Raw genomic sequence first — 23,807 nt, 5'->3', positions numbered from 1 at the left:
TACTGTTACACTTGTAAGTGGGGGACCTGAATACTGTATTGCCAGGAAATACTTTACTTTGTGCTTGGTTCGACTCTGGTGGCCTTGCTAATCATATAACAACATCAATGAAAAGGCCTTTTGAAATAAGAACCCATAGCCGGAAAGCTGGGTGTTAGTCTACAGGTTGTTCATTCGCTCTTGGCAGGCATTCAGGCCTCAGTTAAGGCCACAATCTGATTATATTCCCACTTTTAATCTCAATAAACACACCTAAGTGAATTAAACTTGACACTGAGTGCTGGTTATGGAAGAAGCAAAACAAACTCATCTTGATCAGGATATGGGGGAAAAAGAGAGTTTTTGCTTTTGAAAAGGTGGAAAGCTAGTATGCTTACTTCCTTTTTGTTTTTTCACTTTTTTTTATGGTTTTCATCCCTTTGCATTATTTACAAATTTGTCTCGCAACTCTTTGGATGAAAATAAGTTGTGTGTTTCTCGCAGTGAAGATGACTTCCATGTACTGGGCTGGCCTCCGAGTACACGTGCATATCAATAAAAGGAGACTCTTTGAACCTTTTCAATTCGGCAGAGCATTTCAGTCTCCTTTCAAGGACCCAAGAAGCACAATGTCTCCATCCACAGGACAAATGTGGTCATTGAATGGCTTCTTAAACATTAACCCTGAACCATTACTAATATGTTATAGTTATGAGACATTAATCCAGTGAGAAGCTTGTCGCTAGTGCAAAAAGGAACATTCATTATAAAAAATTTAAAAAGCAAACATACTGAGATATCATTGCAGGGATCTGACCATGTGGATCTGACCATCAAATGACTAAAGATAAAATAAAAAGAAAGAAAATACATTTGACACTAATTGACTGTCAGCGCATGTTGCATTATATCTTTCATGTATGTTTGCAGTTTCAAATGTTTTCTTTCAGTGATTATATAGCCTTTCAGGATGGCACTATAATCCATGCCAGCCAGTAGATGGCCCTGCAACACAACTATAGTTACAGCATTTCCACTGTACATGCATTTAAGTCAAAGTAATTATACATTATGTTGATTTTCATTTCTTACAAAGAAGTAAAGTCACTGCATTACTTACATTTTGTGAGGTGCATTTGCAGCACAGCTACTGTTCAATATCGATCATCTACATTGTTTTGTTTTTAACTCAAAATCACCACAGAGACATTGAAGACATTTCTGGGAGGTTTCATTGATTTATTGTTTTACCAATTTCTGTGCAAGGGTAAGAATTACAAAAATCTACACACTAGAGATGATAATATATCCTGTTTCTATCATACAATGTTACTTTTACAAGCGTCCTTTAACAATATGTATATATTCATTCCGATGTACCTATTACACATTAAAGATATACTGATCATCCTCATAAGACGGACCACAAATATCACCAACAGTAAACAAGTTTGGCTAAACGTACGCACAGCCTGCAGTGACCATGTGTACTCTAGACGAGGCTTGACAAGCTTCAATGATGATGTGCTATATCATGTTCCTAGTACAAGTTCATCAAAATGAAAACACAAAACTTACAAATGCAGCACAGTTCCCTGTAGTGTTTTTTGTATAAGTGCATTAGTCATTTGAAGTGTACGAGAGTCTGTTGAGGTAACACAGCTAATCCTTTAATATAGAGAGTTGACAATAATATAAGCTCTTTTTTTATGTTTGTCTTTATTTCATTGTTTTAATTATAGGCACAGCATATCTATAATGGTCACAACAACTTTCGGTATTATTTGTATTACTGTACTTCAGGTTATTTTGCTACTCTCTGGCCCATTCTGACATTAACAGATGAAGAAAAAAGAGAAAGTAGTTTTGGCTAAGGAAATCACTTACTTTTCTTTTGATATATAAGAATTAAGAAGTAACTTTAGAAACAGATTCCCAGTCCTGACACGGAGTGGACACTATCAAATATTAGAATCACAGTGGGTATGTAACAGTCCTGGTCCACTGCTGAGGAAATGTAACAAATGGAGGGAGAAGAGGAGCTGCAATGCTGCCGTCTGACACAACTTTGCCTGACACAGGCTATTGGACAATGAGACTACCATCGCAGTGGCCGTAAACTTGCCAGACTGAAGCAGCAGCACAAGCTGGCAAACTGGTGCCAATTAGGCCCATTTGTGCTTTAGTTGCCAATCAGTCTGCTGCCAGGAGTTTCACCAACACTTTTTTCTTAGCTTTACCCAGCTCCTTACATTTCAAGGTAACATTTGGAGGATTTCATTTAAAGCCACCGTGCATAGAGGTTTTGTATAGAATCTTTTAACGGCTTGGGGCCGAAGCCCATGATAACATTACACAGCTGCAATTTCCTTGGAGCCAGCATCTAGTGGTCATTAGAAAAACTGCAGTTTGAGACAGGTCCACTGTGTTTTCCCCATCCGGCCATGTTGTCTGTCTGTCTGCTTATGCTGTGACGCTGTGGGACAGGCTTGCTGAGACAACTTCTTTCAATATAAATGGTATATAAAAGGAATATTATGAACCACCACCACAGACTAGATGTCTACATGATTAGTGGTGAAATATTCCCTTAAGTATTCCCTTTATAATGGAGCAGGAAACCACTTACAAAGAACACGCTCATGGCATCTTTGTAACCTAATAACATTTCATTGAGATACTTCTCTGTTGTGTTTCAGTAAACAGAAGCATTTTCCAGTGCATCCCTTTACCCAGCATGGCTATTCAGCATGACAGCATTACTATAAAATAATTCTCATAGATTTAAATCCTATTTTTGCGTAACATATCACTGCAGTACAGTACATTGACTTGTTCCCAACACACGTGGAAACAGAGTGGATGTTGTGGGCAGAAACAAGCACCTATCCTACACTACACAAGATTAGTGGTAAATATTCATCGGGTGTCAATGTTTGTTTTGCCGTCCAAAAAAAGGGGAAGGAACATGATGATAATCTGAATCACTCTGTATCCACAGCATTCTTCAACCACTTGTCTGACTGGAGCTACATGTTACCTTGTTTGTCCGAGGAAGAAGAGGAGGTGGATGGTGATGGAGACGGTGCTTTGGGGAAGACCCTGTCAGTGGGAGTAATGCTCGGGCTGCCCAAACCAGACGAACTGGAGCTGCTGGAGCGGTGAGGTCCTTGGCCCTGTCCAATCACAGGAGCCGGTCGAACAGGTCTGACAGGCGGGGGCCTTAAAGGAGCACTTGGTCTACGGACTGACAGAGCGGGCTTAAAAGTGGTCATAGTCTCAGATGAGGAGCTACTACTGCTGCGTCGCTGGGCTGCATCTGGATCCCTGATCACCATGGTATGGAGAGGGCTGGCAGACACCTCCTGCACTCCACCAGGGTGCTTAAGCGGCTCCAATGTGTCGAGCACAACGTCAGGCGCGTGCTTGGCTACATTCTGCCTCTCCAACTCACGCAACTCATGCAGGGCTGTATTCATTGTTTTCTCTATATCCTGAGAAGCATAAGTAGAGGAAAAAACAAAAGACACTGATGTCAAGCAACCAAGCAGAGAGTAGCTAAATCTATTTTAAGTTTTATTCCTCAGAGCTCGAGCCTTTTTATGTGATGGTGGAAAAACTAAACCCAAAATTTTATTTGCCAACTGTGTAATGTTTTGGTACCCATCAAAGAGCTAATGATGCACATAATATTTAGGAATGGTAGCGAGAATTGAGATTTTTTTCCTCCTTAATTTTGCCTTGATACAGTTGTGATTTTTCAGATGAAGCTATAAAAGGAAGCTCCCTTTTTAGAGTAGCCATACATATAGGATAGTTGTATACGTACATGTTTGTTATACAATAAAATAAGAAAAGTCTATATTAATAAAAACTGCATGTGCTTTTAAGGATTTTAATCACCTCAGCGAGTGCCTCGGTCTCAAGAGCCTTGTGGTCTCCTAAACTTGCATGCCGGGTGGTGCTTGGTGATGATCTTTGAGAGTGGCTGTCGACAAACGCCTTTCTATCAGGGTGGCTAATGCAGCCAGCACTGCCAAATGTGGTGAGACGGCGTTTCTCAGGACTGTCAGTTAGACCCCTGCTGACAGCTATTTTGTGTGGACTCTGGGGGCGAGGCATAACCCTGGGGGGTAGATCAGCAGCTCTGGTGGGGCTCAGGCTGTCGGCGCCGTTCCTATGGCGTGGAGCTGCAGCGCCATCTGATCGCACTCGCACCCTAAAAAGAGGCGATGAAATTGATATTTAATTCGTGAATAGTTTCAGTTTCTTTGCTCTGGATAAATGTTCAATGTCCTTCCTCTCTCAAGTCCATCCCAAATATCTAACTGTTACTACCTTCCTAATGCTGGTCCAAAGCGGTTCTCAGGTGTGTGTTCACAAGGAGACTGACGCTCATTCCTTGATGAGGTTCTGTCATCGTGGTGCGGCCCACTGCTGGTCTCACTCTCAGTCCGATGAATGCTCTCTGAGAACGCGTCGTCCCTGATACAGATGCATATCGATGACGCTTTTTTATTCATGTTTAACATAGAAAATAATTAACAGTAGTCTGCTAGATAAACTAAATAAGGAGTTCTGCAGTGTTTGAACTGTTAATTCATTTCTGTGTTCAATTTTTTTAAAGATTTTTTCTTGATGAATGAATCATTGATAACTACATTCCCATTTCATTTAAAGCAACTGTTCATTGAGTTTTTGTACAAAACTATACAATCTGTTAAAGCCAGAACTGTAAGTGCTTGATTCTGAAGCCAAAGCCGACGTAACAGAGTTGTAATTTCCTTGGAGTCAGTGTCTAGAAGTCAATAGGGAACTGCAGTTTCAGGCAGTTTCACAGTCTTCAACTTCTTTCATTATAGTTGTTGAAAATCAAATGAGAATCCTTAATAATCACATCCCTGTACAAAAACACCACAGCATTGTACCTACCAAGCCCATCCTTTTAAAGGGAAACATTAACCACTAATTACTCTGTCCTTTTGGTCCTTTTCTGCATAAATCACTACTCTTCCTAATTTAGCTTTAATTTTGTTACCTGCCTACTATTTATCAGAAAAGAAGCCATTAAGAAATTAAAGGCCTCCATTCAATACGTGACCTGAGTGAATGTCCATTCGAAGAAAATCTCTTTTTAGCAAATTGTGGATCAGAGGGTAATTGCTTCGACCACAAAGGTTATGTTTTTGTTACCCTTTGTCTGTTAGCAGAATTATAGAATAACTACCACTTGAATCTGAATCATGAAAAGATGGATTGTAGCCAAATAAAGATCTCAACACATTTTGGAATAAATAAGAGTGATTAATGTGCTTAGTTGAGGTCTGCCCTCTTTGAGTATCTGTTGCTCCAATAAGAATGCAATAAAATGAAAGTGTAGCATTTTATTCATAATGATCCTTTCATTAGGAAGATTTCATTAAGGCCAAGCTTTCTGAAAATGGAACACAACTGACAAGCATTTTTTTTTTTACTTTTCATGGGCTTCACAGCCTAAATAAATCTAACTTACATGTCTTGTACCACAATGTATTGATGTGGGATCAGCCCATCCACACCATTATGTCGCCCTTCCCACCAGTCCTGAGAAGCTCGCAGGTAGAGCAGCAGAGAGGCTCCCTTCTTAAAGGACAGCTCTCTTGGACTTCGGCCCACGTAGTCAAATTTGGCTATGGCTTCGATTTGCTCCAATTCTGCCATATGAAAAAAGATCAGAGGAAATCTCATTATTTTCTCTGTCAGCTTCTCAACATCCAGCTGCTGTCTTCACAATGGATTGATGTGTTTGCTGACTCACCATCATCACTTGTGTTAGGCCCGGTACCATTGTCAATCTCATCCAGAGCTCCTGGTTCACTGTGGGGGCTTTCACTGGAGAGAGGAGATGCAGAAAAGGAAATGAAAAAAAATAAGAGCCATTTATGCACTCTTATTCTTCAATCATTACCTTTTATAACAAAGGAATCCTTAATTACCAGACCAATATTATATTTATCATGTGGCAGCAACCTCAATAGACCGAGGCATGCAGACAGTCAAGACAACCTGCTGACATTCAAACCAACCATTGGAACATGAAAGAAAGATGATTTACGTGATTTATCAGCTGGTCTTATCATTTCGGAAACTGCTGATCTACTGGGATTTTCCCACCACAGCTAGGGTTTACAGAGAATGATCCGCAAAAAAGAAAATATTCAGTAAGAGGTGATGGAAAAATGGTCAGACTGCTTCCAGCTGGTAGGAAGGCAACAGCATCCTAAATAAGTACTTGTTACAATCAAGGTATCCAAAAAAATATCAGTGATTGCACACCTAGTGCCATTCCTGTCAGTAAGTCTACAAGTCATGTGGACTTACCAAAGTTGGACAACAAAAGACTGGAAAAATATTTCCTGGTCTTTCTTCCTTTATATTCAGATAGTAGTGTCATAATTTGGCACCAGGAACATGAAAGCATTGGTCCATTGTGCCTTGTATCAACAGGTGGTGTAATAGCATAAGAGATGGGTCTTGTGATACTCTGGGCCTGTCAGTACCAAATCAGCATCTTTTAATCAGCACAGGTTCAATGTTTTTTGTGACATTCAGATGGTAGGGTCAGAATCAGAGCATTGTGTCAGCGGTTAAGGCTGCTGGTGGTGTAATGGTGTAGGGGACATTTCCTTGGGACACTCAGGACTAACTAAGCATTATTTAGATGCCACAGCCTACCTAAGTACTGTTGTTGACCATATTCAGCCTTCACAGCGTACTTCTGATGGTTGCTTTCGGGACAATAACATGCCATGTCACAAAGCTCAAATCATCTCAAACTGTTATGTTGCAAATGACAATGAATTCACTGTAGTCAAACGGCCTCCACGGTCACCTGATCCTAATCTGATAGTCTTTGAGACGGAGCGGAATGGGAGATTCGCATCGTGGATGTGCAACAAACAGATCTGCAGCAACTGCGTGATGCTATCATGTCAGCTTGGACCAAAATATTCCAGGACCTTAATGAAGCTATGCCATGAATAATAAAACAGCTCGGAAGGCAAAAGGGACTCCAACCCAGTATTAGCAAACTGTGCCTAATAAAGTGTCAGTTTTTATTGCAAATGTTGTTCATGCAAATGAAAAGCTAAAAAAGATCCTGGCATTTTTAGTTTTTCTATATGCATATTTTTTCATGTATTTTTTTGAAACCTCTAAAACATACACTTTATACACCAAATTAAAGCAAAATCCAAACTACCTACTAAATTAAATGTGAGATTCATATTATCCAATAAAATGACTGATCAGGATAAATCCTTTTAACAAGGAACTGAACAGCTACTCTTCATTCTTTAATTCTAGCAGTTGGATCATTTAAGAAAGGCATTATTGATGTTATTCAATAATCATATTGCTGGTGCATACAGTCTTTAAATAAACAACACTTGCTAGCGTCGCTATAGAAAAGAAGTCTTGTGTTTATGAGAAAAAAGCCAATACCCTCTTTATTAGGTGTCTGTCTAAGAAGATAATTCAGTATTGAGTGTAAAATCTACAGCCTTGTACAAAATGGCTTAGAGCCAGGGTAGGAAGTGGAAAATGTTACATGGTGCTATTTTTCCAAGGCCAAGTTGTTAATGGCTCAGAAAACACAGCACATTTTGGACACCTAGCTTTGAACCTACCAGTATTCGTCCCCTCCAGCCATGCACTTCTCATACACAGGTCCCTCCAGTTCTCGCTGGGTTGGAAAGATGACCTCATGGTGGATGATGATTGTCTTAATGATCTCATTAACATGTGCTTGGCAGGCCACAGGATCTTGGTCATCTGGTATGGGCATCAGTGTGGGGCCAAAGCAAATAGCGAGATTGTAGGGGTCCATCATGTTCTCATCGCTGTACTGGGAAAGACTGTGGAAAACAGAACCAGTAAGTATCATTATTTTAATTTTGCACACCGGAAAATTTGTAGTGACGAGACTTACTGGTTTAGAAATGCAAACAGGTATCTCATGACGATGATCACAGGCCGCGGAAGAGTCACGATTATCTGCTGAAGGTGATGAGCTCTTTCTGCACCAGAGTCAAGCTCTAAAAGTAATAAACAACATCAATCACAGAGTGCTACACTAAATAAAACATATTCCACATGTTTTCCTGGAATGTTACTCACTGGTAGTGGATATGAGGTCGGCGAAACGCTCTTTAGGGAACAGGGGGTTTTCCAACCCCCGGAAGTAAAGCTTAAGAACTCCCGCCACAGAGTTAATATCATGATCTGTCTGATCATCCATCAGTGGATCTTCTCCTGTAGATGTAGCATATTTTCAGTCTACTCAGTATTCATCCATTGCACTCACTTTCATGTAAGATAGCAGTGATTCTTAATATACATTTCAAATTCGGAAGTTAATGTATGCATTAAGAGTGCAGTTATGTTTGCTCATTTAGGATGCTGATCTCATGCATTATGCATTAAATGGTTTACATGTCCATTACAGGGTTACATATGGCACACAGGCTCTTTATTTGCACTTTAGAGTCCTGTGAGAGTAACTGCGGTTTCTGAGGTGGGCAAAACGAAATTTAAAATCAATCAAGAGTAGATGGCTAAGTGACCTGGGACTAACCTCTTTCAAATGCATTTTTAATATCATTGACTTCGACCTGGGATCCTGGAACTCGAAATATACCTTGCTGCTGAAGACCTGTGGACATATAAAGCTGTTAGTCTAAAATGGAAAAAAAGGTATTAATATAAATGGCACACCCCCTTAAAAATAAACCAGATTTATTTCTGTTGAATGTCTCAGTAAAGGAGTTTCTTCTGTTTTTTGTATCTAAGTATAAAAACAAGCTTAAAGATAGGAGACTTCAAACATATTAAAAAAAACAAAGGAAAGGGAAGGGTGTCTGAGGGCGAGCGTCTGGTGGCCGGGCCTTAGTCCATGGAGCCCGGCCGGGCACAGCCTGAAAAAGGGCCATGGGCCCATCTTCCTGCAGGCCCACCACCCGCAGGAGGCACCGTAGGGGTCGGGTGCAATGTGAGTCAGGCGGCGGCCAGGAGCGGAGGCCCTGGCAGACCGATCCCCGGCTAACAAGACTGGCAATTGGGACATGGAATGTCACCTCTCTGGTGGGGAGGGAGCCTGAGCTAGTGCGTGAGGTTGAGAGGTACCGGCTAGATATAGTTGGGCTCACCCCTTCGCCTTTCAGGCCAGGTCCTGACTGTCGTCTGTGCTTATGCGCTGAGCAGCAGTTCAGAGTACCCAGCCTTCTTGGAGTCCCTGAGTGGGGCACTGGCGGGTGCTCCTCCTGGGGACTCTGTTGTCCTACTGGGAGACTTCAATGCTCACATGGGCAATGACAGTGAGACCTGGAAGGGCGTGATTGGGAGGAACGGCCTCCCGGATCTGAACCCGAGCGGTGTTTTGTTATTGGACTTCCGTGCAAACCACAGTTTGGCCATAATGAACACCATGTTCGAACATAAGAGTATCTATAAGTGCACGTGGCACCAGGACACTCTAGGCCATAGGTGTCAAACTCTGGCCCGCGGGCCAAATTTGGCCCGCAGCCTAATTACATTTGGCCCGCAAAGCCATACCAAATTACTATTAGAGCAGGCCTACTGGTATTATACAGCTAATATATATATTGTTTAGTATTAAGCTTTGCTTGTTCCATATTCAGTTTTCCAGCAAAACTTATTTGAGTCCATAAGAAAAGATTCATTCTTATATCTGGAGGAAGATTTTTTTTTCAATAAATATTCATGTTAGCCCGCGACTTTGTTCCAGTTTTGAATTTTGGCCCACTGCGTATTTGAGTTTGACACCCCTGCTCTAGGCCACAGGTCGATGTGGTATGTAATCGTATCACCAGACCTGAGGCCATATGTTTTGGACAATCGGGTAAAGGGAGGGGCTGAGCTGTCAACTGATCACCACCTGGTGGTGAGTTGGATCAGGTGGCGAAGGAGGACGCTGGACAGACCTGGCGCACCCAAACGTACAGCGAGGGTGTGCTGGGAATGTCTAGCAGAGGCCCCAGTCTGCAAGATCTTCAACGCACACCTCTGGCAGAGCTTCAACAGCATTCCGAGGGAGACTGGGGACATTGAGTCCGAATGGACCATGTTCAGCACCTCCATTGCCGAAGCCACTGCATGGAGCTGCGGCTACAGGGTAGTTGGTGCCTGCCATGGTGGTAACCCCCGAACCAAATGGTGGACACCTGAGGGGAGGGGAGCCACCAAGCTTAAGAAGGAGTCCTACCGGGCTTGGTTAGCTTGTGGGACTCCAGAGGCAGCTGATAGGTACTGACAGGCTAAGCTGAATGCGGCGCGGGTGGTGGTGGAAGCAAAAACTTGGGTGTGGGAGGAGTTCGGAGAGGCCATGGAAAAAGACTTTCGGACTGCCTCGAAGAGATTCTGGAAACAGTCAGGCGACTCAGTTCTACCTGCGCTGTGTATAGTGCGGGTGGAGTGCTGTTGACTTCGACAGAGAAAATCATCAGGCGGTGGAAGGAATACTTTGAGGACTTCCTCAATCCCACTGGCACATCTTCCGTGGTGGAAGCAGAGTCCGGGGACGAAGGGGATGACCCGTCAATCCCTGGGGACGAGGTCACTGAGGCAGTTAAACAACTCCTTGGTGGCAGAGCCTCGTCCACCCCAAGTTCCTGAAGGCTCTGGATGTTTTAAGGCTGTCTTGGTTGACACGTCTCTGCAATGTTGCGTGTGGATTGGGGGCAGTACCCCTGGACTGGCAGACCGAGGTGGTGGTCCCCATCTTTAAGAAAGGGGACCAGAGGGTGTGTTCCAACTACAGGGGAATCACACTCCTCAGCCTCCCTGGGAAAGTCTATGCCAGGGTGCTGGAGAGGAGAGTTTGAACCTCGGATACAGGAGGAACAATGCGGTTTTTGTCTTGGCCGTGGAACACTGGACCAGCTCTTTATCCTCTTGAAGATACTCGAGGGAACATGGGAGTTTGCCCTACCAGTCTACATGTGCTTTGTGGACTTGGAGAAGACATTTGACCGTGTCCCTCGGGGGGTCCTGTGGGGGATGCTCCGGGAGTATGGGGTGTCTGGACCATTGCTACGGGCCATTCAGTCCTTATATGACCGTTGCAAGAGCTTGGTCCGCATTGCCAGCAATAAGTCGGACTTGTTCCTGGTGGGTGATGGGCTCTGCCAGGGCTGCCCTTTGTCACCGATTCTGTTCATAATTTTTATGGACAGAATTTCTAGGCGTGGCCAAGTGGCGGAAGGCTTTCACTTTGGTGGTCTCAGGATCTCATCTCTGCTTTTCGCAGATGATATGGTCCTGTTGGCTTCGTCAGGTGTCATCCTGACTGACACCCCCATCACCTCTGTGGACTCATTCCGCTTCCTGGGTACCACCATCACCCAGGACCTGAAGTGGGAGCCCACCATCACCTCCGTCATCAAGAAAGCCCAGCAGAGGATGTACTTCCTGAGGCAGCTGAAGAAATTCAACCTGCCAACACGGACGATGATGCAATTCTACACTGCAATCATCGAGTCCATCCTCACCTCCTCCATCACCGTGTGGTACGCTGGAGCCACTATCAGGGACAAACAGAGACTGCAGCGTGTTGTGCGCTCTGCTGAGAAGGTGATTGGCTGCAGACTCCCATCTCTGCAGGACCTGTACACCTCCAGGACATTGCGGCGTGCAGCTCGGATCTCAGCTGACCCTTCTCACCCTGGACACAGTCTGTTTGACCTGCTCCCCTCAGGCAGGAGGCTCCGGTCCATTCGCACCAGAACCTCTCGCCATAAGAACAGTTTCTTCCCCTCTGCTGTGGACACATGAACAATAAACGTACGACTGTTCCCACCACTAACACATGACCCTACGCTGTGTTCACTGCATCATTCCATGTTTGGCACTGATCACCACCTGCACTCATGTATATATCTTTCTACGTAGCACTTTTAATTCTTATTCTTATTTTTATATTTTTATGACACTATGTTTGCACTGAAGCACCGCAGCAATTTCCTAATGTTGTAAACCTGCTCAACATTTGGCAATAAACCCTTTCTGATTCTGATTCTGATTCTGATTCTGATCAGGTGATGGCCTCCAGCTCGCCTTGGAATGGTTCGCAGCCGAGTGTGAAGCAGTGGGAATGAGAATCAGCACCTCCAAATCTGAGGCCATGGTCCTCAGTTGGAAAAGGATGGAGTGCCCACTCCGGGTTGGGGACACCCTCTGAAGGGTGGCTGGCCTCTCCCTTAGAGATAGAGTCAGAAGTTCGGCCATTCGGGAGGGGCTCAAAGTAGAGCCGCTGCTCCTCCGCATTGAAAGGAGCCAGTTGAGGTGGTTCGGGCATCTGACAAGGATGCCCCCTGGGCGCCTCCTGGGCGAGGTTTTCCGGGCATGTCTCACCAGGAGGATGCCCTGGGACACACTGGAGAGATTATATCTTCTCTGCTTGGGCTGCTGCCCCTGCGACCCGGCCCCGGATAAGCGGAAGAAAATGGATGGATGAATGTGGCAATTAGACTATAAACACCTTAATTCAAAAATTGAGGGGTGGGGCCAAAGCTTCTGCTTTTTCAGTCATAACTGGTGGAAATCAAAATTACATTGTTTTTCTTATTATAATAATCTTCACAAGACAGACGTTACTATTAGTTAGTAAGAGATTCATTAGCATCTCTTGGACAGTAGAAGTCCTGTTTATCACTTACACCCCATCTTCTTTCTTATATATAAGGATTAATGTAAGCTGAGCATCATGAATATTAGAATGCAACCCATTTTGAGAAATGAATGAATCATAGAAATTAATATTTCACCTCACTCTCTCATCCAGGCTTGTACATATGAAATGCTCCAGTTTAAGATTTTCCAAACGATCCAGTTGGAGCAGTTATATTATCTCACATTGAATGCTATTTCACTGCTAATAACTTCTAAAATACCAAAAATATTTGAATGGCTACTATTAACAATATTAAGGTTGTATATACATATCATTCAGTTTTATTTTATTTATATAGGACCGAATCCCAACAACAGTCACACCAGGGCACTTTATATTAGGTAAAGACCCTACAATAACAGAGAGAAAACCCTAACAATCAGATTGTATAAAATTATATGTTTTGTTGTGTTTTGATTATACAGACTGAAAACTACATGTAAGCAAGAAAATGAAAAGGGAAACTCTGTCTGCTCTGTCTACTTGCTGTAATGAATAACTGTCTGTCTGTTGGTCTGTTAGCGCTCTATTGCAGTTTTTAACCCTTTCATGCATGAATTATGACAACCTCAATCAGGATTTTTTTTACATTTTTATTCATCTTTAGGCATGAAAAAAAGATTTTTGAACTTAATTTTTTTACACATGTATTTTTAAAAGTTTTTTTTTTCATGTCCACTTAGGTGGACAACATACGTTTTTGGCTTATGAAGTTGACAAACGAATAAATAATATACACTGTGTGTTGTGATCATGTGCAAGTATACCATCAACCCTGACACACATACAGGAAAACAGCCTTTGAATATCTCTCCACTGTAGTGACCACTATACGTGAAAGGGTTAAGATATAATTTTCAAATTTTGTGTGATGATAGACACCAATAAAAGCTCGAGTTGATTAATTTAGGTGAAAACTTTATATTGAGAGTCTGGAGAGACATAAGCGCTCTTATTGTCGTCGTTTCTATCTAAAATTGCAGGGTCTCTACTTTGCAATATAAGAATCCTTAATGCAGAATCTGATGCATTTTTGTTTTGTTAAATTTGAATTTGTTGAATTTTGTTGTAAATTTGCACTAAACAAATAAAACATCAGCCTTTGTGGAAAGATAACTTATGAATAGAACTGGAACATACCATACAGGTTGATGTATCGAATACAGCTCTCAACCACCGCTGGTATAGGCTGGCCTGAATCCTATAGACACAATCAAATTATTACTAGAGAAACCACTAAATCAGAAATTAATAACCATAAGAAACAGTCACACTAGCAAGCCATTATGATGAGAAGGCTGAGATGATATCATTTATCACTTAACGTTAACTTTCTGAGTCACAATATGCAAAACAAAAATAAATTAGTGCACCACAATAACAGTATTTTCACAGGAATCCCAATGGGACAGAGGCACAGAAATGTTGGTTAGCATACTAAATACAGTGTAATGATCCCACCCAGCTATAAGACAGAGTACCTGACTCCTCGCACGGACATTCCGTCTTCCCCTGGGCAAAGAGCAGTAAGGCACGTAGACAGAGGAAGAGAAGCAACAACAACCACAACAGGTTAGTGAGAGAGACAGATCTTACAAAGAGAGACAGACAGACAGACAGACAGACAGAGAGAGAGAGAGAGAGAGAGAAGGACGAGGCATGGCCTGAGAAAAGCATCAGTGCCATGTGGCGTGTGAGACATCAGGGCATGGTTTGGGGGGGAGTGGGAGGGAAGGGCCTACTTCAGAGCATGGTGGGTGGGGGGAAGACATATTTTTCCAGTCAAAAACAGCTTCTTGACTTGGAGGGAAATTAGAATGGATTTATCAGTCGATCTTCTAATTACGACATCTCCTCAACTAACTGATTCTTTATTTGTTCTGTGAGAAAAAAGCCCATTGAAGAACTACTAAGATATAAATAATGATAATAAAACATACAACACTATACAAAAAAATCAATAAAGCAAAAAAAATATTTTTTTTTCCTTTTGTTTTTTTGTCAGTTGATTCATTGGTTAATCGTTTTATCTCTATACTTTTGTCGGTGCATGCCCTGCTTGTCTGCTGAGTTTGATTAGCATTAGAGTGGAAGTGGCCATCTGTTTATTTGCATAGCTGCTGTGTGGCCAACTGACATACAGCCAAATTAATTCAGTGTACGGAGGCTGGGGGCTCACAAGAACTAACCTTATACTGGTGCTTTTGAAAATACACCATCTTCACATCAAGCTGCTGGACCAGCTTTCACCTTATCTAGTGTTTTCGTCAAATGTGAAGACAAGCATTGAGCAAGAGGAAAGTCAGTGCATGAGTGAGGCAATGTTTGGATAAAAGAGTGGTCACAGGCAAGAGAACCCCCAAGGACTGCTAGCGAGAAAGCTGAGCTCATGAGAGACAGAGGGCACAGATGGGCTTATACCTGAATGAAGGCCTCCATATTGCCGTTAAACAGCCTAGGGTTAAAAATGGAGCGAGGTCTACACTTCCGCATTCTCTGGGGTTTAGGGGGAAGAGTTGGGGGCCTGGGGAGATGGTGGGGTTTGTAGGGTTGGTACAATGCAAACATGAAAAATAATGCAATATGCAACAGTAAAACTGATTTTGCTTAAGATGTTTTTCTTTTCAGATCTTTACCAAAACAATAGGCTGCTCCAAATCATAAAGAATATGGTAGTCATATATTGACCGTTTCTGAGATAGGCTACAGTCATTTGCTTTCTTGCTGAGAGCTAGATGAGACAGCCGATACTCTTTTCATTTCTTTATGATAAATATGAAGAGACAGAGTGCAATTAGTCAAACTCTCGCTCAGACAGGAAGGGAAAATAATTCATGGCTCTCCATTAATTTTGAATAGCATAAAGGTGTATCCTTTACAGTTCTGTCACCTGTCAAAAAACTACAAACCTGATATGACAGAGATAAAGAAGAAAAGATAAAGATGGGCAACTTAACAAAAAAACAAATTAATAGAGAATGTGAAATATGTCAGTTTTAGGCTTTTTGGCTAAATTAAGCGAAAAACCTGCTACATCCATTATTAATACTTTCTATAGACAGTACAAAGTACTGCACTACAAAGTACAGTGGAATATGTTTCATTTAGTGGGCAATCAATGAGTGAGTGTATAATGCATTACGTTATCTCTATAAAGCCATAATCATATTATCTAGCTTAGCACAATGTTTTAAAACCAAAAATAAATAAATAAGTACCTTGAAATTGCTTAGCTAGTGGCTTTAAATGTATAATATTTTGTGTTGCTTATTATCTAAAATCCGAATTATACAAATGATACATTGTGCTTGCACTAGCTATTTGCTACTAAATGCTAACTTAAATTAGCAAACCCTTTGCTGTAGCCTCAATCTGAGCATACAATCATCTGAGTGGGACCAACACACCATCAGGATGAACAGAATCAGCTTTCTGGCATCAACTTTCTCATTTAACACTTGGCAAGAAAGCAAATTTGTGTATTAACCTAAAAGTAAAAATAATACAAGGATGGAGCTCCTGTGACTTTCTCAAAGTAATAATGACTGAAAGGTAATACATCACAAAATACTCAATACAGATATAATTAAATATAAAATTTAATTGATCAAAATAAAAGTCAAGCATTTGTATTTGTCACACACCCTTCTTGTCAATATTTTTTAATTTTCTCCTCATTTAATTGTTTTTATTAATCAAATCATTATCCATCTCACTGGCATTTCAGTCCCTAGTCTTAAGATATATCTATAGATAAAAGCATCTCTAATTTGGATCCAAACCATTCAACATGGTGAGGTAACGATATTCCTACACTGTGACTTTATTTGTGCCATATCCAAGGACACAGGAAGGATTTTACACATCATTGCCGACTTTATTCACCCTCTTGTCACTGAAAACCTTACCTCGTTGTTCCATATTCAGCCCTCTCCCCTAAAAGGAATAAGCACACACAGAGAGAGGCTAAATTAGAACACACTAGTTTTACAATCACAGAAGTTAGCAGCACGGTTGAGTGCTGGCTGACTATACATGGCTGGCAGATGGAGAAGGAAAGGGGTGTTATGAGAAAACGGGCATCTATTCAGTCAGGCTGAATGGGGTGAACGCCATGGTTGAATCTGACTCACCGCCAGGCAGTGGTCATTCAACGGTCGCCCTAGAAACAGCACAAGAGCCCCAGAAGGGGACTAGGCTGCAGACTAGCTCTGTGAAAGTGAAAATGTATCCAGAGGCAACAAGAGTGGGAGCTGATTTGTACAGTATTATGATTTCATGATATGTGCACCACATTAGCACACTCACACGCACGTTTCAGTATAGCAAACAAATTAAGGCCTCGCTTTGATCAGTCAGTCAGAAATGTTTGTTCAAGGATCATGTCATGTGTAAAGCAGCTTCCAGCACAATCCGTCTTTATGTCAAACACATAATTCCAACCTTAAAGCATACGCTAGCAAGAGTCTGATGATCACCATGACATCATGACATCAAATATACTTTTCTTCTCTCTTCTGGATGAGTTTAACACATATTTAATATCATGAATATGTAAGGAAAGCATGGGAAGAAATATCCTTTCAATGCTATACTAGTAATCCATGGTTTGAGATGACCTGCTTTTAGATCGTGCAGTTTTCAGGATGCCATGAGAACTACAACTTTACTGCATAATATCATTTATAATAATATAAGTAATATAATAAGTAATATAATTTGGTGTTTTGTTTTGATCAATATTTAATTATCTGATTTCTAAAAGAATCTGTGTACAGCAGACACAACTGTGATATATGGGAGTCTGAAAACTTTTAATATTCCCAACAAAACAAAATTATTTAACACATGTTTGTGATTCCAAAGTAGCAACATTGTGACATTAAAAGACACAGACCCTTACTGACCCTTTGGCTTCATTATTTTAACAGCTCTCGGGTCTTAAATTTGTATAACAGTGCTTGTTATCATGGACTGCAGGGTTTTTGTTCTCTTAATATAGCTCTGAATGATATAATTTTGTATTGTATTTTCTAAAAGCATGGGGTAGGCTACATACAAACTGAATTACTGATATTTTGATATCACTGATATTATGTTTTTTTAAAAATTACTTCCTTTGGCTAAATTGGCTGTATAGTGTTGTTACATATTTGCCTAACAAGTGAAACAGCTCTGGTTCAATCCCAGAAGGAGACACAAATTCCTTTGGGGTTGCATCAGGATGGGCATCTGGTGTAAAAAATGTGCCAAATCAAACATGCAGAGTTACCTGCTATGGTGACATCTTGTAAATAAGGGAGCTGCTGAAAGTAGCTCTACTTCCTTTGGATAAAAACAGCTATAATAGATTTTCTATATGTGCTTCTATATATCAAGGTACTAATATACTCTAGAGATACTTGCTTTCTTGGCAGTTACTTTAATACAGAACTTTCTACACCGCTAAACACAGTGCGACAACATTTTAATAAGTCTCACCTTCTCCTAGCGTCTGCTTCAGAAGGTCATGCTTAGCCTGCAGTTTGACAATGAGATTGCTGCCATTCAAGTACTCCTTGTATTTCTATTGATAAGAAAGACAAAAAGACAATTAGTGCTATTTCTAGACATTCTTTGTGTTGTACTGTGCACATTTACACCACGCTGCAATTTCTTTGTTCATTTGTCCAACTACTCACAGTAAAGTAGAAGCCCTCAGTCTCTTGTTGATTGGCTCGTCTTTTGGCGATGTTTGCCTTGCTCATGTAAGAGTCAGATGAGGCTGATTTCACAGACTCTGTGGATTGGCTGTGCTGGAAAGCCTCTGAAACATCAAAGTCCTCCACAGTAAGCATATCATGGAGGGTCTGCAAGGTGGCGTCAAGAGTCTTCCTCACCTGAAACAAATATAGATGTAAACTTTAGTTGTCATTTCAGCATTAATCACAACATGAATATATTTGTTTAAATACAATTATATTAAAAAAAGATAGCAAACTGGTCATTTGTACACATAAAATAATAAAAGAATATTTGTACCACTGGGCATATTTTCATTAGTCTTCTCAGTGTCTCGAACAAACTGTGGTGTAAACACGGCAGCTCAGATTATACTGCTGCAGGCTATTTGCACAAGTTAGACTGACAGAGTGAACAATAGAGTAATTAGCTTGCTAGCTTGATGCATCACGACATGAAAGATTAACTATGTGCCTTCCATGTGAGGCAGACAGGAAGGGACCGTGGATTTCCTTATTCATGACAGACAGCCACTGACACATACACACACCCTGGTGACCTTTAAACATGTCTGTGTGAGTCACAGTGGCCTTGGTGACCATGCTGGGGGTGGCCCCCATTGGAAGCAGGAGACTGGATGAGATACGACCCCACATATCAGTGTCAGATTTAATGAATGAATATGAATGCATAGTGACAGCTCTGGAGAGTGGCTGGCTGTTGTTACATGTTTGTAGTGGAGGGTGTTGGTGGCCCGCATTATTAAACACAACACAGTAAATGAAGGTATGAAAGTGCCTCCTGTGCCATGATGATGAGTGATAGACTAATCGGAGGGATGGGTTCTGTTTTTCCTAAAGGAATAGTTTTGTGAAAAATTATTTTGTTTGCTAAAAAAGATGAATGAAAACACAGATATATTACTTTCATGCCTGCTATGCAGATTTTATGGATTGGGCATCATTGACCACTTGCAAAAAACAGTATTGGTATTTCTTTCTCTATAACCTTTAGTTTCACCTTACCCTTCTCTGTCCCAGCACCAACATTTACCAGCTACACTTCTGTAAATGGTTTCTTTTTAATGTGCCTAGAATTCTAACAGGCTGGGGAAAAAAGCTTTTTCTTACTATTCACTTGGACATGGAATAATTTACAGAAAGATCAGACGAGGCCTCCCTTGGAAAAGAGATTTGATCTAAATGGGGTTTTCCTGGTTGAATAAAGGTAAAAGAAACAATAATAAGAGATCGATTTCAGTGATTTCAGTATTCAGTGGATGATATTGATCAAAGCTAGCTAAACTAAGCTAACTACCTAATGACTGATTAGTAGCTGGTTAGCTTATAGCTTCAGATGTAAGGGAAAGTGTGAGAGTGTTTGCAAAAATTATGAAGTATAAAACTAAATGTAACACATCAATCTAACGGCAATAAAGACTCTTTCTCAAGGACTCTGGTGTCTTAGCGTGTTGTTTTAAAGACTCTTGCATTTAGAGCAGCAGATATGTGTTTTTTTCCCTGTTCTTCTACATTTAGTCGATGGTTTGAATGATAACAACTTCCCTTCCTTGCACAGTATTTTGCATTAATACACTGATGGTGCAAACTCTATATTCAAACTCAGCAACTCAGACTACTATGTTAACAGCTTCCCCTATGAGACCCTATACAGGATTCAGGATCTAACTTCACTATCACTGATAATCACTTGTTTGTCTTTATGTACACCTTTGTACATAAAGACTCTTTCTCAAAAGACTCTGGTATCTGTGTAACATTATCTCAATGAAACATCAGGATATACTACAGGAAAATATTGACCTTAGAGAATAGAGAAAAGAATACAGATGCTGCTTCACATATCAAAGGCCAAATATGAACTGAGCGTGAGTATGGATAAGGCCATCTAAAACGTATACCTAAGCACATCAGTGAGCTTGTTTTGCTTTAAAATGAGCCGCTCACCTCTTCATTTTCTATTTTTAGTGTGGCCAGACGTGATTGCAGCTGGTGGTAGCGCATCAAGAGTTCTGTCTGGACAGGCTGCTGTGCACTCACTTGACACACCTGGGATTAAGAAATAAAGGGATATTTCCGAAAGTGACTTAACACAGTGCAAAATAAACATAGCAAGAATAAAGACCTTCAAAGAAAGCCTTTTTAAATCATTACCCTCCCTGTTGACTCACCTCATCTCCCATGTGTGGCTGATAGTCAAAGCATGCAGGAGGACAGAAGATCTGGCAATGTGTGTCCATAAACTTCAGCTTGTCTCCTCTGGTGTCCATGGCATCCACTGCTCCCTCCAATAAGTCCAACCCTTCGTGCCGAGAAGTTTCTAGACTATATTCTGCAGAAAGGTAGGTTCTCAAGGTGCGTGCTAAGCTTGCATGGTACCCTAAGTCGCAACACTGGGGACAAAAAAACAAAGCATAGTAATTACAGATCCAAAAACAAACTTAACCTGAATAAAAATGCACTCTGACAAAAAGAGAGTATTTCCATTTCCATCCATATTTCCATTCTTGGCTCTGACTTACATCTATCATGTCTGAGACATCGTGGATGTAGTATTTGGCCACCAGGGCATTAGTAGCTGCCAGATTGAGAAGATAGTCATTCCGGGCCTTTGTGCATTTCATCTTGTTTTCAGAGTACTTGGCTTGTCTCTGGGGGTGTAAAAGGAAGAGCGAGAGTCCCATCAAGGGAGGAAGCAAAATGGTTTCCTAATGTACTCTAAGAATGCATTATACATTAAACAGTTGTATCTTCTCTATAATCTGTCAGTGTGCATGTATAAAATAGTTGGATTTACTTGGACACTTCAATTACAAATGCATTTACAGCTTGTTTGCAGTCGAATAGATAGAGTGCATTGGGAGTAATGTGCATGACATAAATCCTCATCATACATGGGCTAAAAACAGACCTTCTCCTTCAGTTTCTCCATCTTCTTTACAGAACTTCGACGCTGTGGACGATCATCGTAGCCATAACGCAGGCCAATGTCATTAGCCTTGCCAATGTGCTTCTCCTCCTGCTTTTCTGCCTCCTTCAGTTTGCTCTCAGCACTGAGACTCTCAGTGTGGTACATGTGGTATGTCTTCATCACCTGCAAGAATACACAGCAAGTATAAAGGACATCACAGTTAAACGAGCAAGGAAGCTGATAAGTATGATGAAGAAAAGCAATATCCTCAAATTTTGGTACAGGATCCTTGTTGATCATCAGATTATTTTACTTTGTAACCTAAAGATTCTGCAACCTTACAGAAAAAAACTCAAAGATCCGACAGTACGTAGAAAAAACTTCAGTCTGAACCAGGCTAAGTTAAGGAGAAAGAAATAAAGAGAAAGAAAAACCGTAGGGAGACACCCTGTGGTTTGTTCTTTAGGACAAAGAATCAACTACAGGACTGAAAACACACTAAGTGGCCAGCAAAAACGGGCCGAAACACCACGTAATCTGAATTTTAAAATCCAATGAGAATGACAAATGTGACTTTGAACTTGACCTTCAACACAAATTTGATGGAGACCTGTGAGATGATCACTGTGTGCAGGCTCCACTAAAATATGACCAATATTCTGTAGTTAGGAGGAAGAAAGATTCTTGTGAATTATTAACGGACAGACAGAAGAGAGACGCCTCGCCACGGCATGAGGTCATTAGATTTTGGCTAAATAAAGTAAGAATTGTCAGTATTCTCTTTTTTATGAACCTTTCTTATTAATTTTATAACCAGATCATCATGACTTAATAAACACAGCAGCTGCTTAGAAAGATACCAATAAGACGCCGGAGTACTTTTGTTCATCACACAAGTAAACATTAGTGAGTGTAGCATACTCATCATTCTCATGGGACTGTCATATTTTCATTGACATTTTCTAACTCAGCTGGAGTGTCCAGTACGTTTGTCTGATGTCTCCACACTGTCTCAATAGCCTAACCACAGAATAGCAAGACAAATTAAATATCCCAGCAAAGTAAAGTAAGACAGTCGTGGTACTTTTACAAAAACAATCTCTGTTTTCGGATAAATGTTTCATGGTTTTATCAAAAAAGCCACATGTAAATGTTTAACTAGTAAACCTGAATCAACAGCACAGTCGCACAACATCTGCTTCACCATCACTGATTCTCAAGTTCTGGTTTCCTAGCAACCCCGTCTGCAACGGACGTGCAAAGGACAGTGAGATCGATCAGCAGGGGAGGAAGGAGGTTACAAAGTGACAGTGAGCAACCTCCTCTGCTACAGATGAAACGAAAAACTCCTCAATTTTTGCAAAAACTCAGCAGCTGACCAAAACCAGGGACCTGCTGCCTGACAACATTTGCTTATTTAAGATGCAAATGATAAAATAACCACACAATGATTATATTTTCTCTTAAACTCTACACTTTTCTCAATTATAAAGTTGAGCAGACTCCTGCTATTCCTTATGCTGTGTGTGGGAGCTGCAGACAGGCATTTAATAATGCATGAATCAGAGGGAGGAAAAATCAATATCAGTATAGCAGTAATATAACATGCACGGTACAATGTTACATGTGAGAACTATTCTCATGTGGTTTATACGATTTCAGTAATCCAGATTCAAATCCATTTGTGATGTGCTGCATACACATCATTTTGCAATGTGCACATGTGCTTAGCTTTCTTACTAGGTCATTTTTTTTCCTTTTGCCACCAACTCTTTTTTTTTAATTTAGTAATTTTGTAAATTACTAACAATTTGCGAAACTAACTGTAAAAAAAAAAAATCCACAATTGACCTACTTTCTGCTCATCTTCGCTTTTTGCTCCTTTATCATAAATGAATCAAATCACAGGGTTGTCAAACTTTTCTGCAATTATGTTTAGCCAGTTTTACAGGACCACGATAAAGGATTAATCACCTGCACAATTAAGCTGACAACAACTAGGATGTCAAGAGAAAGGCTTGAACGTGCAAGCAGCCAAGAGTGGAGTTTTATACATCCTGCAAAAGAAATAACGCTCGGTCATGAAATAAATCAAATTTACAGTGAAAAGTAGTGCAAATCTATAAGAGCATGTTGTTGTTTCTCATCTTATTTGCAATGGAATGTTTTAAGACCTTTAAAACACAATTTGGTGACTGCTCTGTTTAATCACTGAAATGAAAAACAATGAATTGTGGATGTGACGAGGGAAAAAATAATCCACGAGGGTATTCTGTTTCACAGCATGCTATTGTCCTGCTTGCCAAAATACACTTTCATCATAGTCTTAATTACATCTAGTCTGTTTATGCTTGTAAATTGTTTTTTCGTTTATGCTATGAATCATATTAGCCATTGAGCAGTAAGTAAAGATAAGGATATCACCGAGCAATTAGAGCCAGAAGAATGC

General features: G+C 40.8%; 1 protein-coding gene across 2 annotated transcripts in view; it reads right to left on the bottom strand.

Moving 5' to 3' along the window:
- Positions 1 to 1,197: 1,197 nt before the first annotated feature.
- The window catches only part of LOC102295371 (SLIT-ROBO Rho GTPase-activating protein 3), a 37,970-nt gene continuing 15,360 nt past the window's right edge, over positions 1,198 to 23,807 (bottom strand). The window contains exons 5-22 of one of the 2 annotated variants that reach the window (XM_005927485.2): positions 21,359 to 21,541; positions 20,970 to 21,098; positions 20,619 to 20,840; positions 20,395 to 20,496; positions 18,388 to 18,585; positions 18,188 to 18,272; positions 16,615 to 16,642; positions 15,128 to 15,230; positions 13,847 to 13,907; positions 8,594 to 8,671; positions 8,137 to 8,271; positions 7,949 to 8,054; positions 7,647 to 7,874; positions 5,777 to 5,850; positions 5,492 to 5,672; positions 4,318 to 4,464; positions 3,883 to 4,198; positions 1,198 to 3,473 (exon numbers count right to left, since the gene is read on the bottom strand). In XM_005927485.2, the coding sequence (XP_005927547.1) occupies positions 3,009 to 3,473; positions 3,883 to 4,198; positions 4,318 to 4,464; positions 5,492 to 5,672; positions 5,777 to 5,850; positions 7,647 to 7,874; positions 7,949 to 8,054; positions 8,137 to 8,271; positions 8,594 to 8,671; positions 13,847 to 13,907; positions 15,128 to 15,230; positions 16,615 to 16,642; positions 18,188 to 18,272; positions 18,388 to 18,585; positions 20,395 to 20,496; positions 20,619 to 20,840; positions 20,970 to 21,098; positions 21,359 to 21,541 (2,841 nt within the window). In that variant the 3' untranslated portion in view covers positions 1,198 to 3,008. Of the gene's footprint in view, positions 3,474 to 3,882; positions 4,199 to 4,317; positions 4,465 to 5,491; positions 5,673 to 5,776; positions 5,851 to 7,646; positions 7,875 to 7,948; positions 8,055 to 8,136; positions 8,272 to 8,593; positions 8,672 to 13,846; positions 13,908 to 14,187; positions 14,219 to 15,127; positions 15,231 to 16,614; positions 16,643 to 18,187; positions 18,273 to 18,387; positions 18,586 to 20,394; positions 20,497 to 20,618; positions 20,841 to 20,969; positions 21,099 to 21,358; positions 21,542 to 23,807 lie in introns of both variants that reach the window. The other variant, XM_005927486.2, reaches the window with a different exon arrangement.

This window comes from Haplochromis burtoni, unplaced genomic scaffold, assembly GCF_018398535.1.
Source record: "Haplochromis burtoni strain Fernald_Lab_line unplaced genomic scaffold, NCSU_Asbu1 Contig_100, whole genome shotgun sequence".
Classification (NCBI taxonomy): domain Eukaryota; kingdom Metazoa; phylum Chordata; class Actinopteri; order Cichliformes; family Cichlidae; genus Haplochromis; species Haplochromis burtoni.
The sequence above is the reverse complement of the archived record's forward strand: the minus strand, read 5'-3'. Positions and strand labels throughout refer to the sequence as shown.